Source organism: Podarcis erhardii (genome assembly GCF_964252035.2).
Source record: "Podarcis erhardii genome assembly, chromosome: 3".
Taxonomy (NCBI): domain Eukaryota; kingdom Metazoa; phylum Chordata; class Lepidosauria; order Squamata; family Lacertidae; genus Podarcis; species Podarcis erhardii.
In genome coordinates, this window is record NC_138507.1 from 17,196,077 (window position 1) to 17,221,842 (window position 25,766).

Sequence of the window (25,766 nt, forward strand, 5' to 3'; positions counted from 1 at the left end):
AGAGGAACCTGGTCCCCTTCCTCTGAATGTATTATATCTCTATTCACATCCTGTGATTACATTTTAGGTGTCTCTTAACAACATTTACAAAGTCCGTTTGAAGCCTAGTTGTGGCTTTAATAAGTTTCAATGAACCCCCCCCCCAAAAAAAATCTGCCTTTTGTGGTTAAATGTCAACACCCATCCTCTGAAAAACACTGTCTATGAAAGGCTAAATATTTATTAAATGAAACTCAGCTACATGTCCCCATCTACCGTCCGTAGCTGCAGTACCATATAATTAGAAAGACAGATATCAGTATGGCGCAAGAAACACTTCAGTAGGGAAGTTAATTGATTCCAATAATGACATTTGACACAATCACACAGATGCCATGACGCCGAGGACACTGGCCCCAGGGCAGATCAGTTGCAGAAGTCTGGTGGCATCCATAGAAGAGGCTCTGCTTGCCTCACTGCATCCCTTGCATTTATCCGCTTCACTGGAGTCTAGGTGGGCACCTTGATTATACATTTTGATTATAACCATCTTGATACAGTTAGTTCTCCCTTACTGAATTGGGGGCAACTTGGCTTGAAATTAAAAGTACTAGACCTAAATTCAAAATGACTGTTTAGGAGCAGGGTGGCAGTGGTAGTTAAATAGATCCAGTTGTTTGGGGTTCACACCTTGCATTCTGTGGTGTGGCTGTCTTCTCCTGTGGTTAGAGCCATTCTAGTTGTTGAGGGTTAGCATGAGAAGTCATTGTGCAACTGGCAGTGTACATGTTTCACCACCATGGCTAATAATTGGGTCTGTTCTAAGCAGATGGCACCAGAGCAGGTAATTCATGAATCAGGTTTAAGATCTCAGAAGTGTAGCAATGTAATTCAATATTTTGCTGTTAACGGACAAGCCAGCTTCATTCCAAGCAACAAAACCCACTATTTTTATCGTTCCATCCAAAGATGGAAAGAGGTTGGGAAGAACTCAAGCAAAATGTAGCCTTTAGGCTACAGTCCTCAAACCCACTCACTCTGGAATAGTTCCATTGACCTTATTAGTGATAACTTTATGAAGCAAGAAGCCTTGAGGAGCACACCACATTAATGACTGACAGCTGGATAATCTAGCTGCTTCGGAGATGCTCATTAAGAGCTTTTGTCTCCCTGCTTCTTCTTGTTGGTCTTCTCAATCATGGTCTCCACAATCATGGCGGTTTCTTCATACGTCTGAATTTTGTCGTCTGAGAATTTCTCGATGGATTCCACCACTTCCACTTTCTCATAACTCACGGTGCTTGGTGGGCTCAGCTCCTTGAAAGAGAGGCTACCTGCCCTGCCATACTCCTTGCCTATGTATACGCCTGCTTCAGTTCGGTCACTTGGACCCATTGGGGTCATTGGCCCATGTTCCTCGATCCCCGGCTGTTTTGCTGGCTCTTCGTGTTTCCCTTCAGGCTTCCCCCACTGTTCAAAGACATCTTCCTTTGCTTTGTCTTCTTCTGGTTTATACTCATATTTCGGGTCTTCCGGCATCTTGGGCCCCTCTTGTGTTTCTTGGGCTTCGAGTTCACCTTTATCGCTCTCAAGAGGTTCTGGTAGCTCTGATATTGGTTCTGCAACACCTCCACTGGGCATCGTACCTTCGCTGTCAGAGACAGTGATTCCACCTCCAGAAGGGGTGGGTGAAGAGTAGAAGCAGGGGTCATCATAACTCCCCTCTCCGGTGACAAGTACATACCGCCCTTTAGTATAGAAGTCGCTTTTGGGTTCTGGTCTCTGGTAGCATCTGATCCTCTCTCTCACTATGTTGCACAGTTTATCAAAAGCTTTGCTTATCTGTGCTCCATCAGGCACATCCTCTGCAGCCCTCTCTTGCTCCACGTCTTCAACTTCACCCTGCCTGTGTTCACTTGTGATCATTAATCCCTCATGCTTGAAATCCAGCTGATCATGATCAAGGCCTTCCAAAGGCCGGTCATACATTTTTTCTGATGGAGCACCATTGGCAAGGTCTTTAGCAGTGATCTCCTTCCTCCTTGAGATCTTCTTCGGCAGACTTCTTTGTCTGGTCTTTGCACTGGTGATGTCTTGAGCAACCAACGTAATGTCTGTGGAGAAGGGGAAAGGAGGGGAAACGGACATAGCCATTGTGTGAGATCCAACAGAAGATAATGATAATAATTTATTATTTATACCCTGCCCATCTGGCTGGGTTTCCCTAGCCACTCTGGACGGCTCCCAACAAAATATTAAAAACACGATAAAACATCAGACATTAAAAACTTCCCTAAACAGGGCAGCCTTCAGATGTCTTCTAAAAGTCAGATAGTTGTTTATTTCCTTGACATCTGATGGGAGGGCGTTCCACAAGGCAGGCTACTACTACTGAAAAGGTCCTCTGCTTGGTTCCCTGTAACCTCATTACTCGCATTGAGGGAACCGCCAGAAGGCCCTCGGAGCTGGACTTCAGTGTCTGGGCTGAACAATGGGGGTGGAGACGCTCCTTCAGATATACTGGGCTGAGGCCGTAATAATTTTCAGTCGTCATTTCAAATAGCAAAAGCATTCATTGCACTATACATAAATATGCATCTTCCTACATACATAAAAATCCAAGGCAATTGTCATGCTCAGCAGTTTGTTTAATGCATGTGCAGTGAGGGGGTAGAGATTTGGGGAACTGTGAGAGGGTAACTCCATTAAATAGGTTTGCCCTGACTTTGGAAATTATAATAATAATAATAATAATAAATTTTATTTATATCCCGCCCTCCCCAGCCGAAGCCGGGCTCAGGGCGGCTAACAACACTAAAACAGTACAACATTATAAAACATTATAAAAATGGATTAAAATGAATTAAAATCAAAATTGATGGCAACCATAAACTAAAGTTTTGTAAAGATTGCCAGAGGAGGGAGTCAGGCTGCGCCCTGACCAAAGGCCAGGTGGAACAGCTCTGTCTTGCAGGCCCTGCGGGAAGATGTCAAGTCCTGCAGGGCCCTTGTCTCTTGTGAGAGAGCGTTCCACCAGGTTGGAGCCGCAGCCGAAAAAGCCCTGGCTCTAGTTGAGGCCAGCCTAACCTCTCTGTGGCTTGGGACCTTCAAGATGTTTTTATTTGAAGATCGTAAGTTCCTCTGTGGGGCATACCAGGAGAGGCGGTCCCGTAGGTACGAGGGCCCTAGGCCGTATAGGGCTTTGAAGGTTAAAACCAGCACCTTAAACCTGATCCTGTACTCCACCGGGAGCCAGTGCAGCTGGTATAGCACCGGATGAATGTGATCTCTAAGCGAAGACCCCGTAAGGAGTCTCGCTGCAGCATTTTGCACCCGCTGGAGTTTCTGGGTCAGTCTCAAGGGCAGCCCCACGTAGAGCGAGTTACAATAATCCAGTCTGGAGGTGACCGTCGCGTGGATCACAGTGGCTAGGTCAGGGCGTGAGAGGTAAGGAGCCAACTGCTTAGCTTGGCGGAGATGAAAGAATGCCGCCTTTGTTATAGCTGCAATCTGCGCCTCCATGGAGAGGGAGGTATCGAAGATTACACCCAAACTCTTAACGGACGGTGCTGGCACTAATTGCACCCCCGCAAGAGATGGGAGTTGCCCCCTCAGCCCCCTGTCGTCCCGTCCCAGCCAGAGGACCTCTGTCTTCGAAGGATTTAACTTCAGCCGGCTCCCACGTAACCATCCAGCCACAGCCTCCAAGCATCTGATCAGTGTGTCTGGGGCAGAGTCCGGGTGGCCGTCCATCAACAGATAGAGTTGGGTGTCATCAGCATACTGATGGCAGCCCAGCCCAAAACTCCGGACAAGCTGGGCGAGGGGGCGCATAAAGATGTTAAAAAGCATTGGGGAGAGTATTGCACCCTGGGGCACACCACACACCAAGGAGTGGCGGGATGACAATTCCCCCCCAAGCGCCACCCTCTGTCCCCGACCGGAGAGAAACGAGCGCAGCCATTGAAGGACTGTGCCCTGGATCCCCACGTCGGCAAGGCGGTGGTCCAGGAGTTCGTGATCGACCATGTCGAAGGCTGCTGACAGGTCTAGAAGAATCAGCAGCCCCGACCCGCCTCGATCCAGCTGCCTGCGGAGATCATCTGTTAGGGCGACCAGAGCCGTCTCAGTCCCATGACCAGCGCGGAAGCCGGACTGGAATGGATCCAGAGCCGATGTTTCATCCAGAAACCTACCAAGCTGTTCAGCAACCGCTCTCTCAATCACCTTACCCAGGAATGGAAGATTCGAAACCGGGCGGTAATTGGATAGATCTAAGGGATCTAATGATGTTTTCTTTAAGAGCGGGCGCACCACTGCCTCCTTCAGTTCCCCTGGGAATGTCCCGGTGCCAAGGGACAGATTGATGATATCCCCCAGGGGGGCCCGCACCTCGTCTGGACACGCTCTAATCAGCCAGGACGGGCACGGGTCGAGAGGACATGTGGTGGGCTTTCCAGCTCGGAGGAGTCTGTCCACATCGGCTGGGGATATCCGGTCAAAGTGGTCCAATACTGAACCCGAGGGCAGTCGAGGGGCCTCCAGTTCCTTTATTGTATCCAATAAAGGGACAGAACCACCCAAACTGTATAGAAATTTAGTCATGTATGTGACTACAGCGGCAGGAATGTTACTTGCCCAAAAATGGAAAGAAGAAGAAGTCCCAGAAAAAGAAGAATGGACACAAAATATGCAGAAATGATGAAACTTACCAGAAAAATAAGAAATCAAGATAACAAACTTTTTTTATATAAAAAAATGGAAGTGTTTTATGGAATATTTACAAATAAACTGTGAACAGATAGGAACATTGGCAGGATTATTGTGATAGCCTGCAGTTATATAAGAGTATATATTTAAAGTAGATGAATAAATGAGTAAATTAAGTTAATCTGGATATATTGAAGATATTAAAAACAAATTTTAAAAACCGCAGAAAGAGGGGGAAGGAAGTTGAGTTTTGAAATGTTAAAATGATTTTAAAATTATTGAAATGTATAAAACTGAAAATCTTAAAAAAATTGTTGTTGTTGTTGTTGTTGTTGTTGTTGTTAATAATAATAATAATAATAATAATAATAATAATAATAATAATAGGCTTGCCCTGAAAGGCACCTGAATCTAATTCCTTCCCCATCCTAGCCTTAGGTCGTTACCTTTCCTTCCAAGAGCTGTGGTCTGTGTGGTTTTGTAGGTTTGTGTAAATAGCGTCACGGGGGTTCCAACAATGGCAGAATTCAACCTGGAACAGAGGGAAACGAGTTATAATAAATGCCTTGTGAAATAATGCATTGAAAAAGAATGAAGGCTATGCAAATCAAACAAAACAAGTACAGCATCTGCATAATTATGGATCTTTATTTCTCTGCATAATGTATGGGCATCTTCCAAATAAGATATTTTTATCCTTTTGTGTTGCCTCAAGCTGAATACATGGAGAGTTTTATGACATCACATTCTCCAATGCCCACTTCCCTGAGCACCTTGCTGGCTAGAATTATTAGAAACAGAGGAGGATGCTTTCATCACAGCAATATTTCACGGGTTACAGAAGCAGTCCTACTTATTTTAGGGTTGCCACCATGTCCTCTTTTCCCCAGACACATCCTCTTTTTCATGGGTATGTAAAATTAGAGTCTCGGCATAGCAATCCAAAGTTGAAAGTAGAAATCCGCAAATGTGTCCTCTTTTTTGCTCTTCAAAATATGGAAACCCTCACTTATTTTGAATAGATCTCATGGAATACCATTCTGCACACAGAAGTTGACTGCACACCGGAGGGAAGCAGACTCACTTGAGTCTGTGGATGTGTTAATGGTAAAGCACATGGGATGCGGGTGACGCTGTGGTCTAAACCACTGAGCCTCTTGGGCTTGCCAATCAGAAGGTTGGCGGTTCGAATCCCTGCGACGGGGTGAGCTCCCGTTGCTCGGTCCCAGCTCCTGCCAACCTAGCAGTTCAAAAGCACGCCAGTGCAAGTAGAAAATTGGTAAGGTAAACGGCGTTTCTGTGCGCTCTGGTCTCTGTCACTGTGTTCCATTGCGCCAGAAGCGGTTTAGTCATGCTGGCCACATGACCCAGAAAGCTGTCTGTGGACAAACGCCAGATCCCTCGGCCTGAAAGGGAGATGAGCACCACAACCTCATAGTTGTCTTTGACTGGACTTAACCGTCCAGGGGTCCTTTACCTTTTACCCAGCGCCTGCCAACCTAGTAGTTTGAAAGCATGTCAAAGTGCAAGTAGATAAATAGGTACCACTCCAGCGGGAAGGTAAATGGTGTTTCTGTGTGCTACTCTAGTTCGCCAGAAGCAGCTTAGTCATGCTGGCCACATGACCCGGAAGCTGTATGCCGGCTCCCTCAGCCAGTAAAGTGAGATGAGCGCTGCAACTCCAGAGTCATCCACAACTGGACCTAACAGTCAGGAGTCCCTCTACCTTTCAAGCACATGCTACATGTAGCTATGCCCATTGCTCTTTGCATCATCTCTATGAGGCAACCGCCTAACACTGCCTAATAGCAGGACCGGTTCTGCTTTGGTGTTAATATTAACCCAGGTACCACCAATTTCATAGGAAACTTCGAATGTTGTTTTTGGTTTGTTGGTTGGTTTGAAAGAGGCTTCTTAAAGACACAGCAATACACTGAACCCATGAACATCTCCAGCGCCCCCCCCCCCAATCTCTCACCTGCTTTCTTCATTTTCAATAATACGTTTGTAGCGCTCAAGTTCACTCTCCAGAGACTGCTTATAAATGGAGAGCTGGCGGCAGTCGCTGGTGTATTTTTCCAAGGTCCTCTCAGCATCTTCAATGCCCTTTCTCAGAGTGTCGATCTGCTCATTGTACAACTGAATCTCATCGTCATAGCTTTCCTGGGTGTTTTTAATAGCCTGTTCCAGCATTGTTGTCTGTTTTAAAAAAAATATCGAAATGAAAGAGAGGACTTTGAGCATTTATCCCCTGGAAAACTATCCCCTGGAAAACTTTGCTGGTCACTGTCAGCCTGTTTCAGTCATAAGTTCACTGACTTTAAGCCAGGGGCTGTGCTTTGCCTATTTACACTAGACAGGTTATGTTTGAGTTTCGTTGCAAAACTTTGCCACTTGTCGTTCTGATGAAAACACGGGTAACAAAGCAAACTCTAGAATGCAGTGATTTGACCTGACTGCAAAAACTAAAGTTAATTTCAGAGACACGGACAGGTGAGGAAGCAAGCATTTTGCAGATTAGGTTACGTGACGATCTGGTGAAGCAAAAATCCTTCGCCAAAAAGCGTTTTTGTGGAATATACATTTGCCACCAGGTGGCGATCAATCACTTGAAAAGCAAAGACTTTGCCTGATGTGAACACATTTTAGTCCTTTCTTATTGCTCCAAGAACACTTATTATTATTATTATTATTATTATTATTATTATTATTATTATTATTTAAAAAGGTTCTATGGGTACCACTCAGGTAGCCTTGAAGAGTACATTATAGATGAAATCACCTTTAATTTCACTTTAAGGTGTACCTCCTTAAAACCTTGGAATATGTTTTCAAACACCAGACTTGGAGAGCGGGATGAGGCTGGGTACCCCCCCCCCAAAAAACCCCCACAAACGAAAAACAAAGGACCCTCATAGCTCATAAGAACATAAGAACAGTCTTGCCAAATTAGGCCAGTGGCCCACCTAGCCTGACATTTGGTTTTCATAGTTGTCAGCCGGATGCCAACGAGGAGACCACAAGCGGGAGCACAATCACTTGTGATTGCCCCCAAACTGGTGTATGAAAAGCATGGTGGAGGCAGAGCACAGCCATCTTAGCAAAAAGCCACTAATAGCCCTATCAATTTGTTTAACCTCTTTTCAAGCCATTCAAGTTGGTGGCCATCATTCCCTCTGGTCAGAGCAAATTCCGTAGTTTAATTGCGCACTAGATGAATAAGTACTTTATTTGGTCTGTCTTGAACATTCAGCACAATTGGATGTCCCAGAGTTCTAGTATGATGGGGGGAGGGACTTTTCTCCATCCCCTTTTTCTACACCACACATGATTTTATACACTTTTATAACGTTTCCTTTTATTCACATTTTCTCTAAATTAAAAAGCCCCCAATGCCTGTAAACTTTTCTCATAGGGGATAGTTGCTCCATCTCCTCAATCTTTTTGGGCAGCCCTTTTCTGAACTCCCCCCCCCACCAGCTCCACAATATCATTTTCAAGTGAGGCAACCAGAAAAGTACACACTATCCAAAGTGTGGCCACACCATACACATTATTTTTATTTTCGATCTACCGTATTTTTCGCTCCATAAGTCGCACCTGACCATAAGACGCACCTAGTTTTTAGAGGGGGAATGCCAGAAAAAAAAAAATTCTTTAAAGGGAGTGCTGAGCAGAGCCTGTACACATCCCAGGCTCTGCTCAGCTCTCCCTTTCACAAGCTGCGTGGAGCATGTGTGCAGCGCTTGCAGGCTTTTCCTCCTCGGGGAAAAGCCCCCAAGAGCCACACACATGCTCTGTGCAGCTCTTTAAAGGGCTGCCCTTCTTCCTCCTCGGGGAAAAGCCCCCAAGAGCCGCACACATGCTCTGTGCAGCTCTTTAAAGGGCTGCCCTTCTTCCTCCTCGGGGAAAAGCCCCCAAGAGCCACACACATGCTCTGTGCAGCTCTTTAAAGGGCTGCCCTTCTTCCTCCTCGGGGAAAAGCCCCCAAGAGCCACACACATGCTCTGTGCAGCTCTTTAAAGGGCTGCCCTTCTTCCTCCTCGGGGAAAAGCCCCCAAGAGCCACACACATGCTCCGTGCAGCTCTTTAAAGGGCTGCCCTTCTTCCTCCTCGGGGAAAAGCCCCCAAGAGCCACACACATGCTCTGTGCAGCTCTTTAAAGGGCTGCCCTTCTTCCTCCTCGGGGAAAAGCCCCCAAGAGCCACACACATGCTCTGTGCAGCTCTTTAAAGGGCTGCCCTTCTTCCTCCTCGGGGAAAAGCCCCCAAGAGCCGCACACACGCTCCACGCAGCTCTTTAAAGGGAGTGCGGCTTGTTGTGACGTGGGGTTTGTGATTTCAGCTCTCTTGACATAATATGCTGGAGACAGTTCTCTAGTAACACTTCTTTATTAAAGCAACAAGACTGAGACCTGAGGAGGGGAGAGCTACATTTATAGGGACAGGGAACTAGCTAGAAAGGATACATTTTGGAGGGAACAATATCAGGCAATCACAGTCCTGCCTTTTGGAGGAAACCAATAAGACAGAGGATCCAAATACAGCAGCTTAAATGAACCAATAGTAGCTGTACCCTCTGGAACCAAAAGGCAGTTACTTTACCCTAATGCAAATACAGACAATAATAATACAGATATAAAATCCTTTGACTCAATACACAACACGGCTCTTGGGGGCTTTTTCGGGAGGTGGGGGAAGGGACTGACATGGCCCGTCAGTCCCTTCTCCCTCCTCGGGGAAAAGCCCACAAGCGCCACACACACGCTCCACGCGGCTTGTGAAAGGGAGGACTGAGAAGAGCTTCCTGCCTGCATTTGCTCCATAACACACACACACACATTTCCCCTCGCTTTTTAGGAGGGGGAAGTGCATCTTATAGAGTGAAAAATATGGTATTTCCCAACAATCCCTAGCATGGCATTTGCCTTTTTCGCAGCTGCTGCACCCTGAGTAAGTATATTCATTGGACTATGCAATATGACCCTTGAGTCTCACTGCTGGTCAGCATAGCTGTCAACTTTTCCCTTTTCTTGTGAGGAATCCTATTCGGAATAAGGGAATGCCCCTTTAAAAAAGGGAAACGTTGACAGCTATGCTGGTCAGTCCCCACCAATTCAGACTCTGTGACTGTATGTATGTGTGAAATGAGGGGGGGTGGGGTGTGAAATGAGGGGGTGTGGGGTTTTTTGCATCACTTTACACTTGCTTACATTGAATTGTCTTTTGCATTTTATTACCTGCTCACCAAGTTTTGAGAGAACCATTTGGAGCTCCTTGCAATTCAGTACCTCTTTGTTTTCAATGTCACGAACAATTTGGTATCATCAGCAAACCTGGCTGCCTCACTGCTCATTGCTAACCCTAGATCATTTATGAGCAAGTTAAGAAGCAAGGGTCCCAGGACCGATACTTGGGGGACTCCAGTTTTTACATCCTTCCATTGGGAGAACTGGGTTAAATCCAGTTGCCCTGATAGTGAACCACTTGTAGGTTTTCCTTCCTTGCACATATATATATGTGTGTGGCAACAAATGCATATGTTTGACTGGATATGAATGCATGAGCTAACTAAATGAGTTAACTTTTTAATATACAGTGGTACCTCGGGTTAAGTACTTAATTCGTTCCAGAGGTTCGTACTTAACCTGAAACTGTTCTTAACCTGAAGCACCACTTTAGCTAATGGGGCCTCCTGCTGCCGCCGTGCCGCCAGAGCACAATTTCTGTTCTCATCCTGAAGCAAAGTTCTTAACCTGAAGCAATATTTCTGGGCTAACGGAGTCTGTAACCTGAAGCGTCTGTAACCTGAAGCGTATGCAACCCGAGGTCCCACTGTACTCTCTAAACACTCACACTCACTGGCTACATTCGAATGAAGGAAAGCTACTGCATATTAACCCAAGCAAGTTGTGTTTCCTTTTTATAGAATACAGGTAACTGAACAAACTTAGTTGCATTACATTCTTCATTAAATTATCTTTCCATTGATATATAATTTTATGGTATTACTCCAAAAAGAAGTGGTGTTGTGAGCCATCAAACCTCAGAAATACACTTTTCCCAGAAGGTTTCCACAATTTTGGCCACTAGTGTAGTGCTTCAAAGTGTTGAAAGCATTTCACATTAAAGCTGGGCTGAATACGCCCCCCCCCCCCCATTTTGCAGGATCATTTATCTGCTGAGAAAGTGGGGAGGAGGATGAAAGGAATAATGTATCACTTGACATGATAATTTCCCCCTGACCCCGTATTAGCTATTGACTTTGGTAGATTGTTCCACTGGGGCCTTGACTAAAGATACTGAACTCATTCATCCACACTGTGGACCAAGTACAGTTCTGAACAAGAGCACTCCTGACAGGCTGGAGAAGTTAAAATTTTATTATACTGTACCTCCCATCTCTCTTTGATCAGAATGTCACCGGGCTTTGGGTCAAAAAATCTACCTGGAGAAATCCTGTGAATTTAGCTCTTTAACTCTTTCCTGTGAAGGCAGCTGTGTTTAAATGTCAAACACAACCGAACTGTCAGCTTGCAAACTGATGCAGAATTATCCTAGATGGTGTGCAAATTATTGGCTTGAATCACAGCTAGCTTGGAGGCGGGGGAATGCATGAAAACACAGTATTTCATAAGAAACCACAGGACAGACATGGTTTGTTGTGGCTAACAGCGTGTATACACAGGTTCCCAAAACAGTTTTGGGGCATATTGGATGCAGAGTAAACAGAAGTGTATAGGTAAAAAGGTAAAGGACTCCTGGACAGTTAAGTCCAGTAGAAAGCGACTATGGGGTGCAGCGCTCATCTTGCTTTCAGGCCGAGGGATCCGGCGTTTGTCCACAAACAGCTTTCCGGGTCATGTGGCCAGCATGACTAAACTGCTTCTGGCACAACAGAACACCGTAATGGAAGTCAGAGTGCACTAAAATGGCGTTTTCCTTCCTGCCATGGTGGTACCTATTTATCTACTTGCACTGGTGTGCTTTTGAACTGCTAGGTTGGCAGAAGCTGGGACAGAGCAAAGGGAGCTCACCCCATTGCGGGGATTTGAACCACCGACCTTCTGATCTGCAAGCCCAAGAGGCTCAGTGGTTTAAACAGGAGTATGTACACAGGCCTAACACAACTGTATTTCTGGGGGAAGTACCTCAGTCTGCAGTTTCATTTTCTGAGCCTGGAGCTGGCATAGGATGCTCTTGTATTCTTCTAACTGGCTTTGAAGAATCGGTATCCTCCTCTCAGTTATCAGCTTCTCCTAAGATGAAAGCAGAAAGAGGGAGGGTTGCACGGGGGGGGGGGGGGAATCAGATTGTGTGCAAGTAGCACCGAAAATCTGATTATGCATGGAAAGGGACATGAAAAAAGCACGACTAGGCCAAGTGCTTCCAGCAGGAATGCTATCAAAGTCATGCGGTTTTCAGAAATTGCACTTGATTTGAAGGGATACACATTGTGGTGAAATGATGAATAGCAAAAGACCATTAATGTACAAGCAAGAAATATTGACAGGTTTTCAAAGGGCAGCTCTTGGAAAGTGAAACAGAACTAGGTTGTTTTCACGGAAAGACATATTTAGATGCACGGAACTGCCTTATTTCCAGTCATTTGTATCCATCCCTTGGGAAACCTAGGAGGGATATTTGACTGATTGACAATGTCTTGGAAAAAAAGAAAGAAAAAGAAAAAAGAAAATGCCACAACTCCTCCTTCGCTGCTATTCACTTCCTGTGTATGGTGCAGTGATTTGAGTGCTGGACAGACTGACCTGGGAGACAGGGGTTCTGGTCCCCACACAGCCATGAAACTCACAGGGTGGCCTGGACCAGTCACTGTCTCTCAGCCTAACCTACCTCACAAGGTTGCTGTGAGGATGGAGCAGAAAGAGGGAGAACCACATGCACCATCTTGAACTCCTTGGAGAAAAGGGGGGATACAAATAAATAAGCCAAAAATTCCTTCCCTGTGGCAGATGGGTCACTCAGCATAAGAGAGGCCCCATAATTTGAGCAAGGGCGCTCACATATCTGAGAACCCTTGCTTCAGATAATTGATCCATCCCTACAAGAAGTTGTTTGGCTATGATCTCCATCATTCTGTCATGAACAGGGGTGGCGAACGCCCCTTCAGACTCATAAGGTGGAAGGCAGAGAGGCCAACAGTAGGTGAAGCCAAGTAATGCAAGCTTTGGGCCTTTCCAAGCTTGCCATTTGCCATTTCCATCTTGTCGTTCTTTTGAATTTACATTTGATTTTTTTGCATGCCGCCACACAACGTTGCCATTATGCAGCTCATGTTTCAGAATAGTGTACACACGCACCACTTCTTCTTCTACCACAAAAAATCCAACTTTTGTAAAAGATCCAGATGGATCCCCAATATGTTCATAGGTGTGGCATGTGGATTGCATCAACCTGATTTTTGTATGGAAAAGATGGGAGCTGGTGGGTGTGGTTTGGGAGACATTGGTTGTGTGTCACTTCTGGTGGAAGCAGAAGTGGAGCTAGCTGCTCCGGCACCTGGGGGCGTGGCTAGCCACCCTGTGGGGTGGGGCTAGTGTCCCAGGGGGCGCCGCCCATGACAAGTGTCCCAGGAGGTGGGGCAGCAATGTCACCCCCCCAGGGATGACACCTGTGGTGGACCGCCCCCACCACACCCCCTTCCTCCACCACTGGGTGGAAGCTGTCCGTTTGCAAGCTCAACTCAGAGGGGAGGTGAGGGCAGGGAGAGATGATAACGCTGAGATCAAAGCACAGCAATATACATATACAATATTTTAACAAACCAGAAGCTTTTCTTTTAGGTATTGTAGGACCAGAGATCCTGAAGGAGCAGACAAAACTATTTATGTACGCGACCACGGCTACATGGACTCTCTTAGCGCAGAAATGGAAAGATGGTACAACTCCGACTAAAGAAGAATGGCAGACAGAATTGATGAATTATGCCGAGATGGCAAAATGTACAGGATGAGAAACCAGGAAGAGGAGGTCGTTAATAAAGAATGGGGAAAGTCTATAATTTGTTTGAAAATGCTATTGTAAACAATTGCGTACATTGTTAGGGTTGACGGAAAACTTGTAGTGAAAATTTGAGCTCTGGATTGACAAAGGATTTATAAAAACAGAGTTATGAAAGAGATGCAGAAGGGAAAATCATTACATTAAGATCCACAACTGGGGGTGGGGGAGTCAAAAGGGATTATATGTTGATGTATTTAATTCATTATTTTATGTAAAACAGAAAATGCAAAAATAAAATTTATTTTAAAAAGAACAGCAATATACTGCTGTGCAATGGTTGCCCGCCAAGAATACCCATGTAATCCTCCAAACGTTGCTTCACCAATCCTCAATCACTCCATTTTGCTTTTACCCTTTTACTACTATTTGAAAATTGGATCCTTCGCCACAAACATTGTCGGTGAAATAAAACACTTACCTCGCTGGCTCCAGCTGTGATGGTGGATACGCGAGGAGTTGTTTGCATGATTTGCTGTAAAATACTGACGTAGGTCTGTATTTCCATGAGGTTCTGTGGCAGAGCAAAATGATTTACGTTTGAAAGAATCAAAGGCAGGATCTCCATTCAAGGGACTCCCCTCTCAACTCAATTCCCCCCCCCCCCATGTGTAGATCCATCCTAGGTAAATAAGGAATTGTTCTAGACAAGTGAGACCTGCAACAAAACATTGCACTGTGGAATACCTCCTGTTCAGAGATCCATCCTTCTGGTTTTCTACTCCCCTCCTTCAACAGTCATCTTGCATTCTTTGGCCACTGACCATTCATAGTCCCCATTGGCTTGTTTTGGGGTCCCCTACTAGGGTTTCTCCCCCAAGATTTTCCTGTTCATAGCCACAGCTCTGTAGCACCAGAAGGTAGATCAACTTCCACTATATCACCCCACTATGGCTTTTAATCTGCTATGAAGGTGCCATAAATAGAGGGGGAAGAAAATGGGAGATAGAACTTTGTTCATTGGCTGAAGGTCCCTTGTCAGCCAGAGGTCTAGAGCCTACTCTCTGTTGTCTACACTTCTTGGCAAGCAAAGAAAACTAAGAAGAAATCAAAGCTCCCCTGTTAGTTCACAGAAATTACCTTTTTGTATCTGTCCTTTGCAGCATTAACATCATCCTGCAAGAACTGTGATTCAATCTGTAGTTCCAGATTACACAGCAAAGCTTCATCGGCTTCCTGTAATAAAAGCATTTCTTTTTGTTATTTTGACTTTACCGACACGTTCTGTATTTTGTATATTTATATTTCCAGTGTTCCCTGTTTTAGTGTTTTGAATGTTTGCTGTGAACCGCTTTGGGCACAGTTGTGTGTAAGTAAAATCAACCCATCAATGAGTGTTCCAGTTTTACATATGCACAGCCAATCACATGCAGCAAACATTAGCCCAAGATGTGCTATCTGCCTCAAAGGCTCAGCTGCCAGTGCTCAGACAGAACCACCATATTTAGGGGTTGCAAAACAGTGACATTCCTGGCGAGGACATGTGATGGAGAGCCATTCAAAGAGAACTGCTTTTGTGACATGGCCCAATAAACTAATCCAAAGCGTCTGCTGTGCTGTTCAAAAATGTGTAGATGCTTGCTCTTTCCATTATATCATGGAATGCAGAACTGGCCAGGTCTGCTGATGTGCCAGGAATGATAAAGATAAAAACTTAGCATGGGCTTTTGCTCTGGGCCTTGTTATCTGCACTGTGAGCAAATGAGATTAATACAGACCACAACCAGAACATTCTAAGCCAGCAACCAGCCATTTGCTCAACACTTCTGCATTCTTTTCTATGACTTTTTGAGATATGAATCAGCAGGAAAACAGTGAGCTCATCAGCCCACTGGCACTATATGAACATCTATATGAAGCCGCTGGGAGAGATCATCAGGGGGTTTGGGCTGGGTGTTCATCAGTATGCAGATGATACCCAGCTCTACCTTTCTTTTAAATCAGAACCAGTGAAGGTGGTGAAGGTCCTGTCTGGAGGCGGTTGGAGGATGGATGGCGGCTAACACATTAAGGTTGAATCCTGACAAGACAGAAGTACTGTTTTTGAAAACAGGGAGCAGACAGGTGTAGAGGACTCCCTGGTCCTGAATGGGGTAACTGTGCCCCAGGTGCACAACCTAGGAGTCATTTTGGAATCACAGCTGTCCATGGAGGCACAGGTCAATTCTGTGTCCAGGGCAGCTGTCTACCAGCTCCATCTGGTATGCAGGCTGAGACCCTACTTGCCCGCAGACTGTCTCGTCAGAGTGGTGCATGCTTTGCTTATCTCCCGCTTGGACTACCGCAATGTGCTCTATGTGGGGCTACCTTTGAAGGTGACCCAGAAACTGCCATTAATCCAGAATGCGGCAGCTAGACTGGTGGTTGGGAGTGTCCGCCGAGACCATATAACACTGGTCCTGAAAGACCTACATTGGCTCCCGGTACATTTCCAAGCACAATTCAAAGTTTTGGTGCTGACCTTTAAAGCCCTAAATGGCCTTGGTCCTGTATACCTGAAGGAGCGTCTCCACCCCCATCATTCAGCTTTGAGGTCCAGCTTTGAGGGCCTTTGGGCAGTTCCTTTCCTGTTTCTTCTCATGAACCAACACCCCTTTCAGCAAAAGAAAGCCACATACAGAGCAACAGTATCTCTGACAGTTGCTTCTTCTGTAGCCACATAGCGAAACTCATTCTAGAGCCATCGAACTAGCTACATCCATCTTGTGATGTGGACCAGAATGCCAGCACTCACATATATCTGGATTCAGTGCTTGTGATTTGTGGTGCAGGCGCATCAAGGTGATCCCAAAACAAAAGGCTAAGTAACCATCAGACCAAAACAGATGCTTGAGTTAAAAGAGGCCATAGTTTCATTGGTTGCAGCAATGTAAGTAGGCTTGGAATTGCATCATAGCATAGGTCTGTTTTCTGTTTCGAACCTAGGTGTTCTGTTTGGGGGGGGGGGACGCATCCCAGCACACCTACAGAGGAATGACTTTGAGAGTTGACCAGCAGAGAGGACCCAGTGTGGTGAGGGCCATGCGCTGGCAACCTGAGATATACGACAGCAGGCTCAGCCCCACCTGCCCAAGCTGTGGCCAAGTGCTGGTGCATTAGCTCAGAACCCCATAAGGGTATCCTACTTGTGAGGAGAACCAGAGCTTACAGTGTTAATAGCTCAGAGTGCGTCCTGCCCACTGGGGGGTAGTCTCACATACGAGGATTGTTCTTTGTTATGTGAGACAGAAAGATGATTTATTTCTCTGCTGTAAATAAACCGCTTCTTAGATTAGAAAGAAGCTGTGTATGGACTGTTATTTCTACACCCACACAAGGCACACACCGCTGTTTGCGATACTCTGCTCGAAGCTGGGAAAAGTCCAGAGGCACAGGGAAGCCTGCCGGACATTTGAATCTCACACTACTCAACCTCACCTCACAACCAAGAGGCAATCAAGAAGAGTCAAACTGTACTCCAGCCATGAGAAACCAGAGACCACGTAAAGCTTCAGGGAAAGACTTTAAAGCAAGTGAGGGTTGCTGGGGAAGTCTGCTCACCCCTCTTAGTGTGGCAGCATTGCAGGGCATCAGAGGCTTTACTGGGGCCCTGGCGAGAGAACTGGAACAGCAGTGCCCTCCCTGATAGGCGGTGAGGGCTTAAGCCCCCTCCACCTTATCAAAGCCTGCACCCTGCTTTGGCAAATGGGGATGCAGTCTGGGGATGCGGGCTGTGCCCAGGGGGCTTCCCTCAGATCCACCACTTGCCCCATTTAAGCTGCCCACACCTGGGGAACTACCTGTTCGTTCCTTTGCCGGGTTTCCCCACACACCAACCTTCAGTTTAAGCTGATAGTCAATGACTTTGCTGTGGCTACGGTGGTCACCACTCTCTATGGGGCTGGATAGGAATTTGCCCACCAGGCTAACTGGCACCGACCCGGTGGTTTTGCCTACCTCATAGCAATCGTCACTGGTTGGGCATTGGGGCAATGCTTTGTTTTGGATGGAGAGTAGGTTGTAGTCTCTGCCTGCCCCTCCTAACCCTGGGGTATCCCCTTAAAGGGATTCAGGGGGAGTGGCCAAGTCCACATGCCCTGGCGGGGCCAGGACCAAAGGCACTCCCCTAGACAGCAGTCCCTGCGGGGGTCACCCTATTTGATGTAAGACTTCAGAACTGGATTGACCACGCGTCACTTCTGGCTGGGAGGCCAGAAGTGTTTAGATTGCCCCATGCCCAAGCCAAACCTCTTTCATCTGTATTCAATAAAGCTGTGGCCTGTTTTGATCCCAAAACCAGTCTTATTGGTCTGTTATTTGCATGAGTTGAGATATGGGGAGCCAAACGCCTGGTCCTGCAAGCTCATCGAGGGAAACAAAGGCCTAGTTTGGTGAACATCAAGACCCTTTTATGGCTGATGCTCCATCTTCTCCCCAAGATCCTACAAGGCGAAACAAGAGCAGGTAAGGTCTTGCAAGATTCAGGGGGAGTCTGGGTCTCCCTTGTCACTGTAGCCAGCTGTGCCACCCCATACATTGATCCTTACTGTGCAGGAGCACACAGACCTGTGAGAAGTTGAGCATGACTAGAGTAGATTGGCCCATGAGTCTATCCCCCTCCCCCGACCCTTTGCATTATTGTTTCTGTGCAATACTTTCCCCAGACTCCTAGTCCTAAAAGGTGATTTCAGCAAGTGATTAATCAACATTCTTTCCCACAAGCGGTAGATACAAGACAGGAACCTGACAGGTTTGCAGAGCTGTTGATTAATGCTTCCTTTCATTGGCAAGTCCTGATTTCTGAATCTACTCAGGTACATCCCTCGGGATACTGTTTCCAGTCCACATTCTCAGAAAAAAACTAGCCAAGCAAAACACTTTCAGCTCTTCTGCGGACAATCCGCTGCAACCTCTGGTCTTCAAAGTCTTAATACACCAGTCTAAAGGTGATGGATGTGACTAAATGGTGTCTCATTGCATGCAGTGTAGCCAATTGAAATGCAACAAATGTCTGAATTTCGACCTTCAGCAAAATTAAGTTCATTGTATTTAAAAACCGTTGAGTACAAAACACCAAGTGAAGCTGGTAGAAGATGCTCCAAGCCACTGAGGCCTCTTGGGTCTCTAGTGATAACGCCAAGTCTTAAAGCATCCCCAATCTGGGCACCTCCCCCTTCAGAGGGGGCAATGGAAACCACAAACTGACAGTGCTTCCATCTTGTCAGGACAGTTTGAGTCTTTGTCCATCCCATTGCCCAGATACTGAGACCTCCAGGTAGAGGGCGGTATATAAATTCAATCAATCAATCAATAATATTTCAATAGTATATTGGCTAACAGAAGGCCATTAATTTGATGTTGTACTTCAGACTACTTCAAATACAGCAAAAGGATAAATTGCACAACAAAACCAAGCAAAACTCACACACCCAGTCAGCTAGCCTTTACAATTATTTTGCAATGCAGTTATCCAGCCAAGTGGAAAAATGCACACATATTGAGGAATCTACATATGAGTGATAATAACATACTGTTTTGGGGAAAACTGTGTTGCTTTAGGGCAAATTGCTTTGTAAAAATGTATATATTAGGCAGCATTCCTCCCCTCTCAAAAGAAAAAGAAAAAAAACAGCTTAAGAAGAGCTGAACATTTGCAAGCAAAAACATAAACAGCTTATTTCAGCTAGAGAGAGATTTATATCCTGTCCTTCTAGTGCCTATTCTGCACCTGTTTCGTATGATGCGCAGGGAGGGGGAAAAGCTGGAAGGCTTGCTTCCATCCTATTTGTGTGCACGAATGAAGCCATGTGTTTGTGTTCTTCCTCTCAAAAAGGTGACAGTATATGCTCATTGCTTTGCCCTTTCTAAGAGCTGGTACCACTGATTTTTAATTTAAACCGTGCAACTCCTTTTTGTGTTTGCAGATGCCCCAGGAACAAATGCATTTGGGCAATTTTGATATTTATTCAGGCTGATCTACAAATGTTCTCTAGCAGCAAATTTCATCTAATGGCTTGCTTGCGAGCTGCCATCGTGGGAATTGCATTAACCATTTGATATTTACAATTTGTGACAGGTCAGCCTATGTCAGAGGAAAGTGTTTACTTCCTCGATTGAATTACATCTGCAAGCAAATGAGCCCTTGGTCACCACAGCCACATGTCCAATACACAATTTAATTGTTATGTTTCTTTTACCCTCTGTTGGCACCTGTGCAGCGCAACAACCCCGTCGCACCTCTACGTCTGACACCAGCACTGCTCATAGCAGCTATTTGGGTGACGGGGTTCAGAGGGGAGCTGATGAGTCAAGAGAGTTTTATGTGCACATAAATGCCAAAGGGGAGGAGGGATTGGACTGTGGAAAACTTTCTTTAAGATGGTGACAGCTGTTTCCTAGTTCTGCTGGATCTCTCAGCGGCCTTTGACACCATCAACCATAACATCCTTCTGGACCATCTAGAGGGGCTGGGAGCTGGGGGCACTGTTATACGGTGGTTCCGCTGCTTTATCCTGGGCCGTGTCCAGAAAGTGGTGTTGGGGGATGAGTGTTCAGACCCCTGGGCTCTCACTTGTGGGGTTCCTCAGGGTTCCATCCTCTCCCCCATGCTTTTTAATATCTATATGAAGCCACTGGGAGAGATCATCAGGGGGTTTGGGCTGGGTGTTCATCAGTATAACACCAGTTCTGAGAGATCTGCATTGGCTCCCAGTACGTTTCCAAGCACAATTCAAAGTGTTGGTGCTGACCTTTAAAGCCCTAAACGGCCACGGTCCTGTATACCTGAAGGAGCGTCTCCACCCCCATCGTTCAGCCCAGACACTGAGATCGATCCAGCACCGAGGGCCTTCTGGCGGTTCCCTCATTGTGAGAAGTGAGGTTACAGGGAACCAGACAGAGGGCCTTTTCGGTAGTGGCACCCACCCTGTGGAACACCCTCCCTTCAGATGTGAAGGAAATAAGCAGCTATCCTATCTTTAAAAGACATCTGAAGGCAGCCCTGTTCAGGGAAGTTTTTAATATTTAACGCTGTACTGTTTTTAACACTTTATTATCAAGAGAGGAAGGTGGTTGGCAATAATGCTGTGGGTCACCTCTTTTAAAGAGGCACTTGTATCACAAAAGCTAAAAATATAATAATATATACAGTGGACCCTCTAGTTACGTACCGCTCTGGATATGTAACTTTCCGGTTACGAACGCGGCAACACATCAGGGGAGTGACACATCAGAATATAATTGACAGAATGCTGGTAATTATTTCAATTAAACTGAAGGAGCATCTATCTGCCAAAGTGGTAGAAAAGGCACTCTAAAGCATCAATAGGAAGATAAGCATGTTAGCCATCCAAAGTAGGAAAGAGGGTCCATTTTTTTCAGCCCATAAGTAAGAAAATAGCCCAGTAGGATAAAGCAGCTGTTTTAATATTAGAATTTCTTCTCAAAGGAGAACAATGTTTTACAGCTATGTCCATTGCTGTATCAAGACCTTATCGCCCCATCCCAAAAAGCATATTTCATATTTCATTTGAAAAGAATCTGTTCTCAGGAGGTTTTATGTGTTTGCCATGGAAACTAGGTTTGTGCAAGAGCCTAGTGTTATACAGATATAGACTGGGTCCTTTCCTTAAACAGACAGTCCTGATAAAGTATTTTATAGGCCCTGGCTGATGTACAAACTTGCCTGTGATGTAATCTGCTACAGAGTTTTTCCTTTCTTCTGAACCTTCAGATACCCAGAAGGCGCTCATTCAATGCTTTTCTAAAGGAGGCGTGTGTGTTTGCTTCTCTGTGTGCATGCACATGCCCTCCTAATACCTGCACAGTTCTTACATGGTTGTTTTTGCGGGATCCACAAGTCCTTCTTCGATTGGCCTTAGTTTAGTATCTGGGCAATGGGAGGGATGAAGACTCATAAACTGTCCCAACAAGATGGAACCACTGCGAGTTTGTGGTTTCCGATGGTCCCTCTGAAGGAGGAGGTGCCCGGCTTGCGGGTAATTCTTTTAAGACTCAACATTATCACTAGAGACCCAAGATGCCTCAGTGGCTTGCAGCATCTTCTGCCAGCTTTACTTGGTTTATCAGCTACATCCTTTCCTGCGTAGAAATAGCCCACCTGGCTACAGTAATCCAGGTTGGATTCCTATATTGTGTTATATGTGAGGCCAAAACGCATCTAGAAACTCCAATCAGTGCAGAATTTGGCTGCCAAAGTTCTGGCTTCTTTAGCTAGATGGAGCCATGTCAACCAACAACAACAACAACTTATTTATATCCTGTCTATCTGGCTGGGTTTCCCCAGCCACTCTGGATGGCTCCCAACAGAATATTAAAAACACGATAAAACATTAAAAAGCTTCCCAGTACAGGGTTGCCTTCAGATGTTTTCTAAGAGTCATGTTGTTGTTTATTTCCTTGACATCTGATGGGAGGGCATTCCACAGGGCGAGCGCCACAACCGAGAAGGCCCTCTGCCTGGTTCACTGTAACCTCCCTTCTCACAGTGAGGGAACTGCCAAAAGGCCCTTGAAGCTGGACCTCAGTGTCCAGGCGGAACGATAGGCTGAAACATGAGTTCCAGATGAACTACATTAGCTTTCTGTTCATGACCCAGCCAATTCAAGGTGTGGTGCTTACCTTTAAAGCTTAAAATGGCTTGAGGCCCCAATAACTGAAGGAACGCCTCCTTCTGAACAAGCGTATGGTGCACTATGACCATAAGGTCATTCTGCTTCATATTCAGAACAGAAGTACATAATGTATGTACAAAAGTTAGGTGGGTCTTTGTGGTGGCTCCAAATATGGAATAGCCTCTTGAGAGAGGTGCACCTAGGGTCAGATTTGTATTCTTTTCAGCACCAGGTTAGAAGTTTTTGATTTGATGAAGCATTTTAAAGGATGATAGTTTCAGATTACGTTACTGAATGAGTTTATTCCTCTTATTTTTGTTGTACTGTATTGTTGGTTTGTAGTTTGTTTCTGTATTATTATTATTATTATTATTATTATTATTATTATGCATATTGCCCTAGAATCCTTTTTTGGAAAAAGGACAGTTTATGCATTTTTCAAATAAATAAACTAAATACAGTGGTACCTTGGGTTAAGAACTTATTTCGTTCTGGAGGTCTGTTCTTAACCTGAAACTGTTCTTAACCTGAAGCACCACTTTAGCTAATGGGGCCTCCTGCTGCCACTGCGCCACCGCTGCACGATTTCTGTTCTCATCCTGAAGCAAAGTTCTTAACCTGAGGTAATATTTCTGGGTTAGCGGAGTCTGTAAAATGCAGCGTATGTAACCTGAAGCATATGCAACCCGAGGTACCACTGTATTGTTAGAAAAATGCAGTTTGTTACACCTCAAGTAAGCATGTCAACTTCAGAATGGTGATACCTGTGCCATGTGACTGCCTGGTTTTTGCTGGCAGCTATTGAACAGTGCCCATGACATGGTTGCTAACAAGGAACACCAGATGAAAGAAACATTGGCTGAGGGGAAGCAGATAGCCTTTGATATTGTGAACTTACCTTATTAAGTCGTTCAAGAGTAGTTTTCAACATCTGCTGATACTCACATTCATTTTTATATCTACGGAAAAAGAGAAGCAAAAAGGAAAATGTAAATAATAAAGGTAATAAAAGAAATGGGTAAGTGGCTCAATGTGCTGTTTTTTGTTTCCAGGTAAAAGTGAATAATGGCAGAAACAAACAATTTGTCATAATTCGTCATTTATAACAATGAAAAAAAATTGATAATATTATAACAGAAATTACAAGATAGAACAAAAACGTTTTGAAAACCAGGTATAATATCATCGTGGGGGGCAGTGTTTCTAATAATTGTTATACCCCTGCTATTAGTTTGTTATCTTTTTATCAGTTATTTAGTCAGTTGTCATGGACTTCTGTGGATCAATTGAAAATCCAGTCTTTGTTTTCAGTGAGGTACATAAGGGGGGGGGGGACAGGATGAAAGAACATAAAAGAAAGAAGGGCAATTTTATGTGTGTCAGGAGGCAAGATTGAGATTATCAACTGGCAACTGTTGCTGTAGACCAGCGGTTCCCAAACTGCTTTTGGCCATGCCCCACCTAAGCATCTCTAAAATCCTGATCACCCCCTCCCCCGGTGACATATAATTCTTATTATTCAAAAAATGAACTCCTATTCACGTGGGGGGGAGCCTAAAAGGCCATTAACTGTCAATAACTCATTCTCAAATTGCCGCCCACCCCCATGTTGGAAACCATGGCTGTAAACAAAATACTTCATAAAATAGGGATGGGGAACCTCAGGATCAAGGATTGAATGTGGCCCTCCGACTTCTCAATCTGGTCCTCTGAACTGTTATAAGGTCTCTCCCTTACCGAGGATAGAGAAATGGGGGTGGGGGTTAGAAAACTTTGGCTTTTGCCTGGCTGGAATGTAACACCATGGGCAGTTGGGGGGGGGCACATCTGTTGCACTGCTGAAAAAGTGTCGCCAGTCCTGCCATAAAGGCATCCTAAACATCGCTAAGTTGTGCAAGTATTTATTTCTCGAAAATAATTATACACTGTCGTACGGCATGCACTCTCAATGCGACAGTCCTTGGAGTTCTGCTACCCACCAATCAATGTCAAGTGCAGAGTGGGGCTTCTAAATCTGCAAAGCCAGGTCCCCAACAATTCATGTAGTGGGTTTATTATTCATTTGTTTGTTCATTGCATTTCTAACCCACCTTTGCTCCAACGAGCTCAAGGTGGTGAACATGGTCCACCTCATCTCCATTTCTATCCTCGTAATCTAAGCCACATGCTAACTGAGGCTCTATTGGTTCAGAATGTAGCCAAGCACCAAATGAATACATGCACAGGCACCACCTAGTGATTACTGTGTGTGTGTGTGTGTGTGTGTGTGTGTTTACTTCTCTTCAAAAACTACAGGCAGCCTTATCTATGCCTCCAATACAGAGGGTAGCATTTGAATCAATGTATTCAAAAAGCAAGCAAGGAAATTCCAACTAAACGTTAAGGATAACCCTCATTAAAGTTTTTAAAGCAAAGGTTGGATGGCCATCTGTCAGGGATTCTTTAGCTGTGATGCCTGCATTGCAGCCGGTTCCAACCACATTATTCTATAAAGGTAAAGGTAGAGGACCCCTGGACAGTTAAGTCCAGTCAAAGGCGACTATGGGGTTGCGCCGCTTATCTCGCTTTCAGGCCGAGGGAGCCAGCGTTTGTCCACAGACAGAGTTCCAGGTCATGTAGCTAGCATGACTAAACCGCTTCTGGCACAACGGAACACCAGAGCATACGGAAATGCTGTTTACCTCCCCCCCCCCAGTGGTAACTATTTATCTACTTGCACTGGTGTGCTTTTGAACTGCTAGGTTGGCAGAAGCTAGGACAAAGCAACGGGAGCTCATCCTGTGGTGGGGATTCAAACCGCCAACCTTCTGATCGGCAAGCCCAAGAGGCTTAGTGGTTTAGACCACAGCGCCACTCGCGTCCGTTTCCATAAACTCTGGTTTCCGTCATGGTGTTCCCCTCTCCTCTCGCCCACAGCCAACTTACTTGTTACGGAACTCATCCAGCATACGCTGAGCATCTTTCTCTTCCCGCTCCAACTTAGCTCTGTCGGAGGCCAGTTCGCGAACCCGCTGGCGGTTGAGGTCGATCTGAGCTGCGAAAGCCTCTTCCAGCCCGGCCAGCTCATCCATGCGCTGAAAGGTCTCAAGCTGCTTGCGGAAGATGGCGTTGCGCTGCTCGAGGACCCGGGCCCGGTTGATGTAGTTGGCAAAGCGCTCGTTGAGCTCTTGCAGGTTCTCCAGGCCCTGAGCTTGGGCGAAGCTGCCAAACTCAGGTGACTGGGGCAGCTCTTCGAAAGCATCCGACCTCTCATACTTCTCCTTGCGAACTTCGCGCAGGTAGCTGCTCCTGTACATGGCAGCCTGGGGGGATGTGTGCGGGCCCAGAGATACCCTTTGCCAGTCCCTTTCTCTCTCCAGTTTGACGGCACGATGTTTCTTGGACTGGGAATGGAAAGGAAGGGGATGAGCTCAGCTCTCCCGCCACAACATTCGAGGACTGACCT

General features: G+C 45.7%; 1 protein-coding gene across 1 annotated transcript; it reads right to left on the bottom strand.

The window, feature by feature from the left end:
• Window positions 1-25,766, bottom strand: BFSP1 (beaded filament structural protein 1). Its single transcript, XM_081857055.1, has 8 exons — window positions 25,247-25,766; window positions 23,220-23,280; window positions 14,790-14,885; window positions 14,131-14,223; window positions 11,840-11,947; window positions 6,668-6,888; window positions 5,136-5,221; window positions 1-2,093 (listed from the first exon to the last, which is right to left on the bottom strand). Exons 1-8 carry the CDS (start codon window positions 25,615-25,617, stop codon window positions 1,132-1,134), a joined length of 1,998 nt encoding a protein of 665 aa, XP_081713181.1. The 5' UTR covers window positions 25,618-25,766; the 3' UTR covers window positions 1-1,131.

What these genes read in the sequence shown, in the direction of transcription:
- BFSP1 (XM_081857055.1), bottom strand. Translation starts at nt 25,617, where the DNA reads ATGTACAGGAGCAGCTACCTGCGCGAAGTTCGCAAGGAGAAGTATGAG. An exon ending in CAAAGGACAGATACAAAAAG is followed by an intron (nt 14,224 to 14,789) that starts GTAATTTCTGTG and finishes GCTCTGCCACAG; the next exon opens with AACCTCATGGAAATACAGAC. An exon ending in CACAGCTCTTGGAAGGAAAG is followed by an intron (nt 2,094 to 5,135) that starts GTAACGACCTAA and finishes CCTTCTCCACAG; the next exon opens with ACATTACGTTGGTTGCTCAA.